This window comes from Talpa occidentalis, unplaced genomic scaffold, assembly GCF_014898055.3.
Source record: "Talpa occidentalis isolate TD23 unplaced genomic scaffold, MPIMG_talOcc4v2.1 talOcc4.6, whole genome shotgun sequence".
Classification (NCBI taxonomy): domain Eukaryota; kingdom Metazoa; phylum Chordata; class Mammalia; order Eulipotyphla; family Talpidae; genus Talpa; species Talpa occidentalis.
In genome coordinates, this window is record NW_023604972.1 from 130,830,452 (window position 1) to 130,846,778 (window position 16,327).

General features: G+C 34.2%; 1 protein-coding gene across 9 annotated transcripts in view; it reads left to right on the plus strand.

Moving 5' to 3' along the window:
* Positions 1–16,327, plus strand: part of CDH18 (cadherin 18) — a 712,342-nt gene that overhangs the window by 678,355 nt on the left and 17,660 nt on the right. For all 9 annotated transcript variants that reach the window (XM_054688413.1, XM_054688412.1, XM_054688411.1 and 6 more), the window contains 2 exons: positions 334–455; positions 7,538–7,655. In XM_054688413.1, coding sequence (XP_054544388.1) covers positions 334–455; positions 7,538–7,655 — 240 coding nt within the window. The remainder of the gene's footprint in view (positions 1–333; positions 456–7,537; positions 7,656–16,327) is intronic.

Here is a 16,327-nt window from a genome sequence, read left to right on the forward strand (position 1 = left end):
TAATGATGAAACCAATTGTTCATCCCTTAGACTCTGACAGCATACAATGAATTCTGACAACTTTCTCCCACTCCAGTTCCTGAATAACATGTAATTTCCTTGATATGACAAAATATCATTTTAGCATTCATGCCATGCCTTGGTGTTCATTTTTCATTTTTCTGTAAGTTAATGAGTTCTAGCAAAGAGTGCCTTCATAAAGTTGTCTTTTGCCAAAAGTCCTTCTATAGCATATGGAACAAGTGACAAGCTACAGCATTAAGGAGATTTGTTTTAAACCAAGCCTCTAAAGTGTGCATGGAAACACTAAATACATCCCTGTGTGTTTTGCAGACAATCCTACATTGCTGAGCCATGTCACAGTGGGTATTAGAGTCTTGGATGTCAATGACAATCCACCCGAACTTGCCAGGGAATATGATATTGTTGTCTGTGAAAATTCTAAGCCTGGCCAGGTAAGTGAATTGTTTCCTCTCTATCATTCAAACAGAAGAAATTCAAGTAGCCCCATTTCTATTATCCTTTTGTATAATTCTCAAAATCCTCCAGTGTTATTTTCATGCTCAATGAAAATAATTTTATAAGGCTTATTTTTAGGATGAAATAGATTTTTTTGAGAATCATACAAAATACAATTTTGGCGAGGCAGACCTCTCCTGTCTCACCCACCGCTACCCCCAGCAGTGTATTTCAGTCAATCGGCTTGTTCTGTTCCCCACTCTGTCCCTGGTGGATCCTCTCAACCCCCGCATCTCTGGCCTGTACCCCAGCTCTTCTATGCATAAATAAATAAATCTTTAAAAAAATACAATTTTCCAGGATCCCACATGTAATAAAAAAAATGAGCTCTTGTATGCATGCATTCATCCTACCAATATTATTGTTTTGAACGCCTCCTGGGCAGCCCTGTAGTAAGTGATGAGGAAACAGTGAAGTCATCTGACCTCATGAAGTCTTCTGACCTCTGACTCTGAAAGCTTTGAGACATGGAACATATGTGTGGATGTAATTTGTCAGGTAGTTAGTCTGGCATATCTGAAGGAAGGTCATCCTGACCAAGGAGCATGAATTGAGTGGGAGCATGGAAGGAGTAGTACATTCGTCCCCTCTGCTGCAGTACAATTTATACAAATTTAGCAGCTTAAAAACAATACTCACTTATCATTTCACAGTTTCTGTAGGTCAGATGTCTGCTCATGACTTAGCTGGTCTTTGCAGGGGCTCATAAGGCTAATCGTGGTGTCACTGGCCGGGGCTGCATTGCTGCAGCGCAAGGCAGGCAGATCATTCAAGAATACAGTGTTGGCAGCTCTTGGTTGCTTTAAGCTGTAGACCTGAGAACTGCAGGACTTTTCTCAGCAATTCAAGTTTCCACAGAATCATGAGATGATAAATATTCATATTTACTTTTACATTTTGCTTTTGTTTTTTAACCCGACATAGGTTAGATAAAAGATAAAAATTTGAATATACAAAATTTTAATATTTTTTAAAATCAAGAGATAAGACCAAATAAATATAAAATAGTTGGAAAATGGTAATCAAATTAAAATGATGTGAATTCAATCAAGTATATATTAGTATTAAGGATAAAAATCACCTAAATTACCCTTATTAAAAGATCCCTGTTGTCAAAATAGATAAGAAAAAAATCAATTAAATGTTGTTTATAAGAGGCAGTTATAAATAAAATTAAGAAAAAAATTAAAGAAAATATATGGCTAAGTATAATTACTGTATCCATACTTACAAAATTACAAACACAATATTTGTTCATATACACAGACACACACAATTTATCAAAGAAAAAAATTACTAGCTATAAAGAGGTACATTTGATAAAAGCAATCAGTGTAAGAAGTAGAAATAACAATTTGAAATTTTTATATACTTACCAACAATGGTTCAAAATGAACAAAGCTTAAAATGACAGAAATAGTTAAGTCTCCAATTGTTTTGTCACAAGTACAAAATTGTTGAAGATAATCCAACAAAAAATATTTTAAAATGAAAAGGAAAAAACAAAATTTATTTTAGTAGGTGAACATTAGCTTTTGCTAATTTTTGACATCCATTAATAATAATAACATTCACTAGTAGATTTTGTGAATGACTCTAACTCTTTTGCTAATATATGTTAAATAGAAATGCATTTCTTCTAATTTTATATCACAAGCAATTAAAAAATAAAAATATACTATTTAACATCTCATTAAAAGAGAAAAATATGTAGAAATAAACAATTCTTCATAAGTATAACTTGATGTATAAATTACCTCTAGTAAACTTTGATCCTCTCCTCACTCAGTTTTTGTTTATTTGGTTTGTAGATTATTCAGAGTTCAAAATGGGTCATTTGAAATGTGATACAAAGGATAAAAAGCCTATACATATGTTAATTATTGCATCAGTAACTTTTTAGGTATTTTCTTTTCAAATAACTTATTACTTTAAAATTAATTGTATAGATATGTGATTGTGTGCTTTTGTGTGTGTTTGTGTGTGTGTGTATGTGTGTGTAGGGAGAGAGAGAGAGAGAGAGGTTTTGCCTCAGAGAAATTTCTAACCCTCAAGGATAAATTGTGCTCTTGTATCAGGAGCAGAGCAGCTAGTGATTTCATTGCCATCCATGTAGCCAAAATTGCTGAAAATCTGGGCAAAATGATATTCTTGCTCTTGAATCAGCTGAAGCTTCTCCTGCAGATGTGAGCCTCTCCCAATCCAAAATGTTAGTGTCAGTTTTCCAGATTGAAGTCTCTTGTGATTGGTCTGTGACCTTAACTTTTTCCTTTGACTTCTCATAGTGTCCATTTCTCACTCCTGAGAAAGTGGAACCCAGCATCCTCATGGAGCCATGCTCACCTTTCAAAGTCTCTCTCCTAGCTTTCTGTTTCACCCTCTCTGCTGACCACCTAGACTTTCTAGAACTTCTAAAGTGATTTGTGTGGCAGTAAGTGCTTTCTTCTCTGAAACAAATAAAAAAAAAAATTGTCAGAATTCCTGGTCTCTTCAGAAACCTAATAGTGTAAGAGTTTATGACTAGATAAGTCTCAAATTCCTTTAAATGTGGTTTAAATGTAGTTACCTTATTCTCCTCACAGAAAAGTCACTGCATTTTTATAGACAGGGCTACATTTCTGATAAGCATTTTTTTTTCTTTTTGGGTCCCATTCACCATTTATATAATTTATCTCTTATCTTCCTATACCTGTTATTGTTTTCAGATTGCAATCACTACACTCAGAATTCTAATTTATATTGCTATGTTATTCCTTCCTTTTACCTTTTAAAAGCTAAATTCACATTTAGCATCATTGCTGTCTTTAATATTGTATGATTTAAATGTCACTATAAGATAATGGGATTCTTTCATGTTGCTTGAACATGTGTTTCCAACCCCTTCAACAAAATGAACTCAAACTTTTCATTGAGGGGATAAAAATCACTTTAAAGTATTATTTATTGGATCCATATTTAAATAAATCATTGGCAATCTCTGTGGTCAAGAGTATGAGTAACTCATTATAGGGAAAATGGACTGAATTTTCCTGTTGTTTAATTTTGCAGTCTTTGGCTCATTTAACCTGGCATTTCTAACATTTCTGGAGAAACTTCATGTGTTTTGATGCAGAGTTGAATAAGGAACTCTATTTAAATAATGATTTGTGAAATAGGTCTTCTGATGTGTATTTGTATTGCCTAGCTGTATGACAGTTCCGCTTTCTATGACAATCACTTTCAGAATTACAGATATTTCTATTATGGATGTTGTGTATCTAAATAGAACAGCATGTGGCTATGGCAAAGAGATTGGTCTCTTATGAAAGCAGAGGTTTAAATCACATATAACTTCAGATTTCAGGTCAATTCATGTATCTGAATAAACTGAAACAATATGGTTCTCTGACTTAATATATTTTTCTATTCTAAAAACAAAATCCTAAAGTATCTGGCATGAAAAAATATTAAAAAGAGAATCATGTCCATATGAAATTTGATGCCCCTTCTCAAAGTGGAATGAATTTAAAAACAGTTTACATATGTCTATACTTTGATACTTTTTGAAAAATAAAGAGAATGCTTTTTATTTTACTCATATTGAATTTTCCCTCTATGTCTCAATTTTTTAAGTAAACTTAGAAAACATGACATTTTAAAATAAATTTTGTATGATACCTGCTTCTCCTATCACAGTTATTTACAATAAAACTTTATATGAAAATAGTTTATTAGATCAGTAAAAATTTGACACCAAGTCAGAAATCAAACACATTTAACTAACAAAAGTTAGCATTATGATAAAGTTAATGTATGACCCCATTTGAGATTATATTATAAAGCAAACTTAATTAATTTAAAGTGATACAATGCATTTCACAAAACTTCCGTATTTATTGAAACATTTAGTCAGTTCATTTATCAAAGACTAAGTTATTTGTCCAAATTTGTAAAACTGACTGTTGTTCCCTATAAAGTGCTCTAGAAGCAGTCGACTATGGAAAACACATTTAAAAAAAGAAGATACAATTATTTGATTAAAAAATTCTATTTTTTTTCCCAAAGTGAGTCCTTATCTGTGGACATTACCAAAATATTCTGCTGACTGTCTTGTTTATCACTTATAAATACCAACTAGCAATTTGAATTCACACTCCCCTCCTTGAATAAAATAAATCTGTGATTTTGCAAACATCTGTAAAACTAATAAAACATCTTAGTCATGATAGTGCATGTGCAAGAGAACATCTAAGTTCAGTCAGAGGGCGAGAGTTAAAAAATGATTAGTTGTGGACTGAATAGAGCAAGCCCACAGCTTACAAAGTGCTTAGTCAGCACCATGTGGATAAATCATAACCTTTGAAAAAGGGTAGAAAATGCTGATGATGGAGACATGGCAAATATCTAGATTTATGCCGGAAATTTAAATCTTCTAAATTTAAATCTTTAATATGTTAACTTCTTAGCTATATTTTCTAATAAAATTCTGAGGAAACAGTACATGGAAATTCTTTTTTTGTCAATCATCCTGTTGAAAAAGAAGAGTGATTAATAAACCTGAAAAAATTAAATGTCGTCTAGGATGCAGACAGTATCTCAAAGTTCTGGATAAAATCAGACCAAACACAAGGTATTTGCAAACACATCTTAGAAAAGTTATGAAAAAATTAAGTAAGATGTGTAACCAACAATTTCACAACAATTCAAGTAAATGACTCATTGTTAAACTAAATATAATCAACACATTGTGAGTGAGAACTCTTTTTGAGGAAAATATTGTCACAAGTGAGCTTCCTGATAAATTCAGATTTGAACTAACTTGTATAAAAATGGAAATGTTACTATTAAGAACAGAAAATCACCAAACACAATGTAAAATGAATCATACCTGATATTAACAAAGGAATACTATTATTTGTAAAAATATCAAGAAAATTTAAAATGACTTATAAAATAAATTTGAAATGAGAAGAAAACACTTGTCTTAATGGCATAATAATGGGAAACTTAAAATAATTTAGTTGATGTGAATGAATTGTTTTCCTCCAAAATTGCATTCCAGGATAAAGAGTGAATCTGCAGCTACGTCAGTAAATTACGAGGTACCATAAGAAATAGGATTACAATTTGAGAACCAAAATGCATGAAGTGTAGGAGGGAGAGCATTTATTTTCCAAAAGAAAGTGGTTTATTTTTATCTCACCTCACAAACAACCTTCAAATTTTGATTTTTTTTAAAGATTTATTTAATTATACAAGAACTGGGATACAGGTCAGAGGCACGGGAGGGTGAGAGAATTCACCAGAGACAGAGCAGGGAGCAGAACAGGCAGACGGATGGAAGACACTGCTGAGGGAGCAGTGGGTGAGACAGGAGAGGTCTGCCGCGTCATGTGGGTTTCTCCCTGGCTGGCCGGGAATTGAACCTGCACTGCAGAGGCTGCAGACAGCTTCACAGCCTGGCGTTCAACCCACTGCGCCACCGGGGAGGCCCTCAAATTTTGATATTTTAATTTCCACATTACGCTAAGGAGCTGACATGAAGGGGATGCAGACATGGTCTTCAGTCCCAGCACCTTCAACTCTGGGAAGTTTCAAACACTTGAAAAAAATTGTCAGGCTGCTTTTGATCATCCATCAAGTCATTATACCACAAGCAGTCAAAAGCCAGTAATAAGTAGAAAAAAAGAATACCTATAAGAGACTAGCTGTGGTTCAAATTGAAAAGAAGCCAAACAACAAGCAAATGTTCAATTCACAAATAAATAATATGGCAGGAAATACAGGGGATGAGAGATGGATGCTGGGAGGTGGGGGGGTCTGGGCTGCTTCACATAGGATCTCTTGCTCAGGAAGCAAATGTTAAGGTGTGAAAGGAATGAGCTTTGGGAAGATGTGGTGGGAATCGCTTATCCTAAAGGGCTGTCTTCACTCGCATTTCATGAAAAAACAGGCTGTCCTGGCTCTGTTCTCAGTTCTGCTCTGCTCCTCAGCTCCCAACAGTGAACGGACTCAGTAGTGGAGAGTCTAAAATTTACGCTTTAACTTTGTTATATTTTGGTGGATTTTTTCACTTGTGAGATATTTAAATGGGCCAGAGTTGAGTAAAATATTCCTCAAAATCCTATCAGTCTTGAAATGGACACACTATATGTCACAGAAGGAAACTTTTTTTTTTATGGTTCTCTTTTTCCCCTGTTTTTAATTTCTCTAAGTAGGAGCTGGGAAGATTAGGATACTAATTTTGAACAAGGGAAGTATTGTCCTGCTAGTTCATTTGTGTGTGTGTGTGTGTGTGTGTGTGTGTGTGTGTGTATTAAGAGTATAATGACTATAGCTTTTGGAATTTATATTCTGCTCTTAGGAAACCTAGAATCTTTTATTTATATATTCTAACTTTTTCTGCTGCTTATTGTGCATAAAGTCCAGATTTTGGAATTGCTTCTCTTAACCACTAGGGATGAGGTATATACAATAAAACTCTGAGGTATCTGGTTTTGTCTGTTCCCCTCTTACAAATTTGAAGCACGTCACCATCCTTCAGGGACTGAGATTTCTCATCTTTACAGTACCGGGGCTGGATCGTGATCTCAAAGGTCTCTTGCAACAGCAGAGAGACTTAAGATTTCACTGCTTTTGCATTTCCTGACTGAGACCAACATATATTGCAAGCCTGTTCTACATCAGCACTGGGATATTTGTATTTGTACAAACAATACTTCATGTCTCCCCAAACAGGTGTTCACACAAAGTCTTACAGCTAATTGGCCCCAAGGCACTGTGGGTGATAAAGACAAACATTTTTAAATGTTTGTGTCATGCTAGAAAATAAATGGAATGATTATAAATTATGTCATAATGTTTTCTAGAATCTAATGCAAAGACGAGCAAGTAAATTGCTGCTTTTACTTGATGAATTTGAAAACACTCAAGGTAGAAAGAGTGATCTTTTAAAACTTATATGTGTACAATTGAAAATGTTATTATTAAAGTCAAGGGACTCAGCCAAATTAACTACTAAATATTTGCTTTTCTTTAGGTTATTCATACCATCAGTGCCACTGATAAAGATGATTTTGCCAATGGAGCAAGGTTTAACTTCTTTCTTGATGAACGCCTGTCTATGAACCCAAACTTCACTCTAAAGGACAATGAAGGTGAACATAAATACATATTTTTTGTTTGTTTATGTGATGCTACCTGGTTTGTCTTGATATGGATTAGGCCTGAGTAGTTTTGCTTTATACTTATATCCCTGTGAACAGCTTGCAAATCAGCATTCAAAGTCAGTTTGATGTTAACATATTATGATCTGTGAATAGCTTGTATTTAAAATTGAGCCATATGTACAAATAACTTTCATTGAATTTATTCAGAAGCATCCCTTTAAACAAGAAATGTACATGTAATGTGCTCTTGGGCAAATTTTAAGAGAAATCTTAGCTGACAAATATGTTTATGAGGGCAGCTGCTAGGAGGTTGAAAAATTTAAATGAGGGGAAATGAAAAATATGTCCTAGGGATAGTTAGAAAAAGAAATGCAATGTTTGAAATCATCTTGCATTAGCAAAACTATCAAGATGTGCTGTACAAATTATATTTCCCCTTGTTATTATGAATATTTCACAGAATATGGCTAGATAAATATGCATAATTGCAGGGTATTGTGGAAATTTTTGAATTAGTTTTTGCTTAAGCTTCTGTATCGTGTAGAAAAAAAGGAAACCATAATTTTGTTGCCAGAGAAGATCCATCCCAGAGTAGATTCCTCAAGGTTAAGTACAAATCACTCTTCTATATGTACCAGCAGCATTAAGATTGAACATGTGCAACATTCTGATTAGCATCACCTTTCTTCTTTAACTATCTTTGATCACCTTTATCTGAAGGTGTTATTATTGAAGCGTCAATGCACCTCAGAATCACATGAAACAAATACATCCATGCTGTAATAAAATTTAGTTTCTTTTTTTTAATGTTCGTGGAAAAACATTTTCATGCACAGGAAAAATAATACCATGAAATGATGACCCAGTATGACATATCTTCATTATAACTAAGTTTCTTTAAGTTAATATAGCAACAATTCCATAGTTCACATGTAGTCTCAATAAGGTTTATGTGAAAATACAAAGCTTGGTTTGCTCTCATTTTAACTTCCTAAGACAGCTCTACTGATGGCAAAGGCATGTTTGTGTATGACACACTGTATTTCATTGACTATCGTGCATGCATTCACATCTGAACAGCTCACTTTACAATCTGAGATATATTTAGTTTATTAAATATATTAAATATGTCAAAAGGAATTCTATTTTCCCATATATCAAGGAATTACACCCATACTTATATTTCACTGGATTTTTTTTTTTTCAAGGAAAATGTAAACTCTTGGCAATCACAACAACATGAATGGACCTGGAGAGGTGTGCTAAGTGAAATAAGGAGGAAAGAGAAAGCAAATACTGGTAGATTTCACAAGTATGTGGAACATAGAGAAACAAAACCAAGGCACCAAAATGCAGAACAAGTTTAGGAGCACTTAATAAATAGGGAGTATAAAATATAGGGAGTATAAAATATTTGGAAGAAATCAAAAGAAATTATAGCAAAAATCAATATCTGTAGGTAAAAATGAATGACAACTTTGCAAAAACACCAAAGAAAAGAAACACCAAAGGCCAAGTTTAAAATTAAATACGTACTTGGATATGTCAGACTAAAGCAGTGAAACTACAAAAATAAAAAGAAGTTTTTTTTTTCAAGCAGGAATATAGTTAAAAATTAAACTTAGTGTATAAAAAAGATAGAATACTTTTAAAATGCAATGATAATTAGATTTAAACTAGAACCTGGTTCAAAAAGGAATACATGTTGTGTCACAAAAACCATTTGCATAAAATGTTGAAGAAAATATATTTTTCTATTGTCAAACTTCTCTACATTAGAAACAGTAGTCTAGCAGGAATTAAGGGAGGGTAGCTACTTAAGTGAGTGACTTTATACTCTTGGGTGAAAGAAGAATGACTTAATTTCTCATGACAAGGTAAGCAGGATAAAGTTCCTTTTATCTTTGAGTTCCGCTCCTCTCAAAGACTCTAGGGTATCATATGGGGTGACTCAGGGGGCTGTGCATGTGGTGGGTTTGCATCACAGCAAAGGAACCTTAGAGAAATCCCAGTATTCTATATGGACTCCAAGAATATCAGATTGAACATTGCTCAGTATTTATTATATGAGATGATAAACAAACCTGTGTTCTGCTGTGGCAGGAGAGACTCTTTTGTCTAAAGCTGTTTTCTCTACTACCTTGAAAAATCATCCAGAATGAAAGGAAGATTAGTACTAATTTTCACAAAACCTGCGACAACTTAAAAGACCCATGAAGAATTGACTCTCAGTAGCTGCTTCTAAGGATTTGCCTAAGTAATTGTCATACCCATACTAGGAAATGTCCATACAAAAATATTCATTTCACTTATGCTTTGACTATCAAAAGGTTGGAACAAAACAAGATGATCAAACTTAGAATAAATATGTCACTGTGCTTGTATGAAATAGAAAATATCCCAGGAGTTAAAAATGAATGAGGTAGGTTTATATTTGTCTCTATGGCTAGATTTCAACTGTATACTTGAGGGTGATGCAGAAAGTTGCAGAATAACAATGAATAATCATTTATATTTTTAAAAAATCATTCAACAATGTTATGTCTTCTTTACCATATGCCAAAGAGTTAAAAATATCATTAAACATGTTCAAATCAAACATATACTTGGCAAAGATATACATCAAATTCAGAAGAGTAGATAACTGTGGGTACAAATAGTGAATCCTGTAGAAAGTAAAAACAGTATTGTGTAATCACTTATTTCTGACTCAAGAGTGGCATCCTGATAATATGTTTCAAGTCTGATGCCAAGTATTATTGTCTCTTAATTTCTGGATGAGTTCAGCATATTTTACAAGCTTAGCATATTTCCTGGCACAAAATAGACACTCACTTATTGCTTCAACAAGTGTGTACTTAAATATTACCTATGTCAGTTTCTACAAGTGATGATCTCATCACAAGTATAGGCAGTTCTTGCTTTCAAAGATTTCTAGCATGATAAAACAATTACAGCTTAGTGTTACAAAGAAAAAGCATGTGCTTCAACAAAGACATTGAAGGGGTCCTCCAGTTCTGGAGTGGGAAGTAGGATTATTTCCTGATGTGAGAGATAGCTAAACTGATAACTGAATCCTCAGTGACATTTAGTCAAAAAAAAAAAAAATAAAAAAGAGGGAAGGAATAAAAGTTTTAGGCAGGAAGCTAAACACCCTAAGGTGGAGACGTGTAGCATAGTGAGATCAAGGAAATGGATAAATTTCCATTTCTTCAAAAATGTATTGAAAGTGGAATGTCTTTCAAAATAACTCTTGAAAGTGGGATAAAAATTTTTAAGTTGACTAGTGACCCAAATTTTAGTCCTCACAGACTTCTGTAAACCATGAGAATTGTTTATTTTTTTAAGGTTTTTTTTCCATTAAAAAAAATTGACCAAACTATTTAAGAAGGGGAGTGAAATAGTTTGAATTTGGAAAGAGCAATCTGGTTGCTATATACATACTGGGTCACAGGGGCAAGTGTGGTGGCATTACTCATCTTTAGTTTTAATTATTAAAAATTATTAAAAATAAGATCATCAATAGTTTCTCCTTGGTGGATAACAATACCAGCCCCACTTCAAATGTTTATGCCTTTCCTCTAGGGATGTTTATGTCAGGAAACCATTCCCAATGGGTCTCTTGACTGTTTTCATGTTTTGCAAACAGAGCATTAACTTCTCTTTTGTTCCAGACTATCTTTCCTAGGACGTTCATAGAACTATCATCCTTGGAAGATAGAGATAGTGTCTCCCCAGGAACAAAGGACATACTCATTTATTGTCTAGTGTGGTGAGGATAATGACTCTCTTTGGCACAGAATTTGACATGTTTGCTTGCAAAGATGATAAAGCATCCATGCTGTCTGCACCCCTGATTTCTCAGCTGCTACAAAAATGCATTCACTGTGTGTACATCATGTGCCAGGCTCTTCCACAGCACTCTTATTTACTCAGAGGTCAAGGGGAAATAATGCTAGCTAGTCAGAGTTTATGCTTCCGGCTGTGACATGAATAAAACTTCCTTTTGTCTGACCCAGGAACCTTTTGTCATCTGTCAACATCCGTAAATTTGGGACAGATTAATCTTGTGAATTTGGTAAGGTTTCAATTCTTTCACATTTCTTGATACTTCACTGGACTAATTCCCACCACAAAAATTGGTAAAAACCACATTTCTATATTAATGAAATTATCCCATATTATATTATCTATCTTCTAGTAATATAAGAATATTGAAGTTATCCCAGAAATGGAAATCTTGATAGTGTTTATGTCTGGAATTACACAAGCTGGCTTAAATCCTCATCCCAACTAAGATGTCCCTCCCCCATTTATCTCATGGTGATGATTCTACTTACCACCGGATTTGCTTGTTAAGTAATTAACTTGAAGACAATATTCATGTTTTTTTCAGATCTTCCCCATCCTCATTAGATCTTTCCTGCCATATGTTCTATCCCTCATTAACTTGGAATCTGCTAATTTATCTGAGCATTGCAAGAAAAAAAGTGCTGTCTTGAATGTTCCATCTTGTTTATATAAAAGTTTCTTTATTTGGGAACTATTTTCTTATTATTCACTCTGACATATGCTTGGAATATAATGGTAGAAAACAGCAGCATGGAGCTAATATCCTGCTCAAGGAAACAAGATTTCTAGGAAAGCAAATACATCTATTCAGAGAAAATGTGATGCAAACATTCACTGCTTTGGTTAATAGCCACTTTTTTTTCTTAATATAGAGATGTAAATCTCTGGTAAAGTTTTCTATCCTTTTATGTTTTCTACATTTTCTCTATTTTCTTGAACATATTAATCTTGATTTAGATTGCACAATTATTGCCAACTAACTCCGCAATCTAACTCTGCTATCTGGACTAAATACATTTATTTGTTTACTTGATTGTTGAGAAGATGATAGATGGAGAAATGGAGACACAAGACTGGGTCATATGGTCTTATTTCTTGATATGTCAGTAAGTTTTGATTGGATAACACATAAAATATATAAATCTAGAAGAGGCTCAAAGGGAGATAACTTTCTCCAGAGAATATACACTATATTCTCTGGTAACAGAGAGAGGGATTATTAAATGAATCCAGTAAGCATTGTGATGACTTGCAGTTTTGTTCACATTAGGTCTATCTCTGATTTGTCCCTGTCCCCAGGGTGTGGCCTTCTAGAATGTTTAACACCCATCCTGTTCCTACCTTTAATCATGGTCTATTCAATACCAAAAGACGGCAGAATCATAAAGCTCTATTTTATCTTTCAGAGCTTTTCAGCTTAGAGTCTTAGCTTTCTGGTAAACTTCAATTTAACTTCCAATTCAACTTTGCATTTAACAAATGTCTTTAGGGAAAATTAACCATGTGTTTGAGACCCCCCATTTCCTAATTGGATTGCAGGCTCTGGAGACATCTAAAAACTATCTGAGTTACTCTGTCCACAGTCTGGAGTTTCAGCCTCTTGTTAGTTCCTGGTAAAAACAAGATCATTGCCATCAACCACCCCACATATTCCCTCTGTCTAGAATTTTAACTCTTCCTGGTAATCTTGCTTCAGCAGTTCTCTAGTGTCAGTAAACAGATATTTACTTTAATTTTTAGACTTTTTGTTTTCAGTGAAAGTGTCATTAAAAATTATGCTTTAACTTTACTCAGACCTGCATTTTCTAAATTAAGAGCTATTTGGGCACTGTCTCATTAAATAGTTGGGGTATACATGAAGCCATGAAGAAAGGCCCTGTTCAGTAATAACCCAATTATCATCAAGATGCTGCTCCCAGTCACTGATATGGTACAGACATTGATTCTTTAAAATTTAATTATAATTGGTTCAGAACCCTGTGCTATGCACAAAGCAGAACCAAGATCCCTTCTGAAATGTCTGAGGGTTAGAGTGGAAAAGACACCGTTGTCTCTTTTCATGCCAGTTACCATTTCAACCAACTTTCCCCTTTTTATTCTGGCACTTGGTTTTCCTGTTACTCCCCTATACTGACCAGTCTTTTTCCTGAAAACACTATGTTCTCAAAGTACAAGCTAATACCAAAGTATGGGGCAAAGAGGGTGCAGTGAAAGAGCAGCTTAGCAACTTTCTGAAAGGGATAATATGGAAGGAAAAGACCTGAATCCTAAGTACTCAATCTTTCTTTCAAACCTTACTGAGTTAACACGCGGTGGACTGTGGGTGAGTTGGTGGTGGGTATACTCTGATGATAATACCTGAAGAGGGTTTCCAAATAATACTTCAATTAAAAATAAAGAAACATTTTTTTTAATGTGCAGCTAAATATTAAACTTAGCCTTGGAAATCTGCCCTTTCCAAAGTCAAAGTCAAAGCAAAAATTGTAAAGGTCAAGAAAGTAAGTGCTGAAAGTGGCTACCACCACACAGAAAAAGAGATATTGCCCACTTTCTAAGGGTCCAAAACACTGCAGCTCTGATTATAACCCAAATATCCTCAGAAGAGTGCCCCCATAAGAAACAAGCTTGGCCACTATGTCATTGCCAAGTTCCCCTAACTACTAAATCAGCCATGAAGAAGATAGAAGACATTAACACACTTGGGTTGACTGTAGAGGTGAAGATCAACAAGTACCAGCTCAAACAGGCTGAGGTGAAGCTCTCTGACATTGGCATGGCCAAGGTCAACACCCTGATAAGACCTGATAGAGAGAAGAAGGCATGTGTCTGGCTGATTCACGACTATAGTTCTTTGGATATTGCTGACAAAATTGGTGAATATCTGAACTGAGTCCAGCTGACTGGACTCTGAAGCCGAATTGTGAGATGGCATCAGTGTCCTTGAGTATTTCTCTGCTCCTCAATATTGTGGCATTTTGCTATGTCTTCTGGTTCCTATCATCTACTTCTAGTCACTTCCTCCAGTCACTTGCTCTTTCTCAACAAAATCTTGAAATAACTATTTCCATGCACACTTGAAATCACAAGTCTCTCTCTCCCCAACTTCTCTCTGTTGCAATATATACACCAAGGTATATATTGTAAATATGAATGTTTGATAATTATATCATTTGTTTCATTACTAATATATTGTCACTAACACAGTTTTGTTATTGACAACAATAAATTATTTTGAAGTTACAGCATCTTAAAATTGTATTACTCTAAAACAACAGAAGTATGACAAAGTCTAGTTTTTCCTATAACCACCCTCTCTGTAAGATGTGATGGGTCAACTTTTAATTTTAGCATCAAGAATCTATGTATAATTTTGACTTCTTAACCAAATATATACAGCAAATAAACTATAGCCATAATATCAGTCTTTGAATATAAGCTTACACCAGGAAACTACACATACAATAACTCTGTTCATTCGTTTTGTAGTATAAAGGTATAACCTAATCCCTCAATACAAAATTATCATTAGTCTACAAGGTAAGTCTTTTCTGCTTCTTAATCTTTATTCTGCCTCTGGAGAGACTAGGTTTTATTTGATGCAAGGAGATTTGCCAACCTAATTCCTAGGCTTAAGTCTGTTTGTCAAGTGCATTTGTAAGTCTTACAGATTTTTGCAGGGAAAGAGATCATTTATAATATATATATATATATATATATAGTTGTATCTCTGTTTGAAGGATTCAAAAATCATATTTAATGTGCCTTTTAAATTTCAAAATCCATATAATTTTATTGATAATTTGCTATCAAGAATATCTAAAAAGAACATCTATCACTCCTGTTTCTCTCCAAGTTTTCTTCTTTAGTTATATATCTTCTTCTTTCGAAGATACTTCTATTCTCCCAAAGTGAATGGACTTGAATAATATTCTTTTTGAAAAAATGAAAGTACAGCACTGAAAATTACCTTTTTAATCATAGTCAACAAAAGATTCTATCTATTCTTATTTACACCTTGTTACAACATTGTGAAGATATTTTTCCTTAGTTTTATTGCTTTTTATTATTACCTTGCAATATCCTTTTCTACTTCTCAAAATGAAAGTCATATCAGGTATAAGTTTTTAAAAGATTTTTAAGCAAAAACACTTAAATAACAACATAGAGAAATACTGTTTTACCTTGAGGCTATTGGGGTTATGTAAAAGGTTATCTACTTTAAGTTTACATTGCATTGAACTCAACATAGGGAGGCTTTCAAATTTATCTATGTAATTGTTACAAAGGTGTCTTTGGAGCACTTCTCATTCAAATTTCTCAGTCCTGGGGAGTGAGATGCAGTTACTTAATTTGATGTAATGGGAAAACACAAACGACCTTACATTTATTTTGTATTACTTTGCCATTGTCAGATCTATAGTATTTGATATCCCCATAGTTTATTTTTGTCCTTCAAATGAGATCTCACAGCTGGTGTTGTAATATGCTGAATTTCTCTACAGAGCATAACCATTTAACATTCTGTTTTTAGCCGCAGGACTTCCAGAGACCATTTAGTGGCTTCTCCCATCCCTAAGCAACCTAGCACACAGCACATTAAGTGCATTCTGAGAAAACAGTTGCAGATAAAGCCTCCAATGTCCTCTAGTGGATGTGCCCTCCTGAGTCAATTACCACTTTCCCTGATGCAACTGGGACACACTTTTATTCCCAGGAGGATTCCCTTTCTCCTCCCAGCCAAATTTCAGCCTTGGCTTACTAACATTTCTCCAGCCACACCTGCTAGCATCCTAGTACCCTAAATGAGA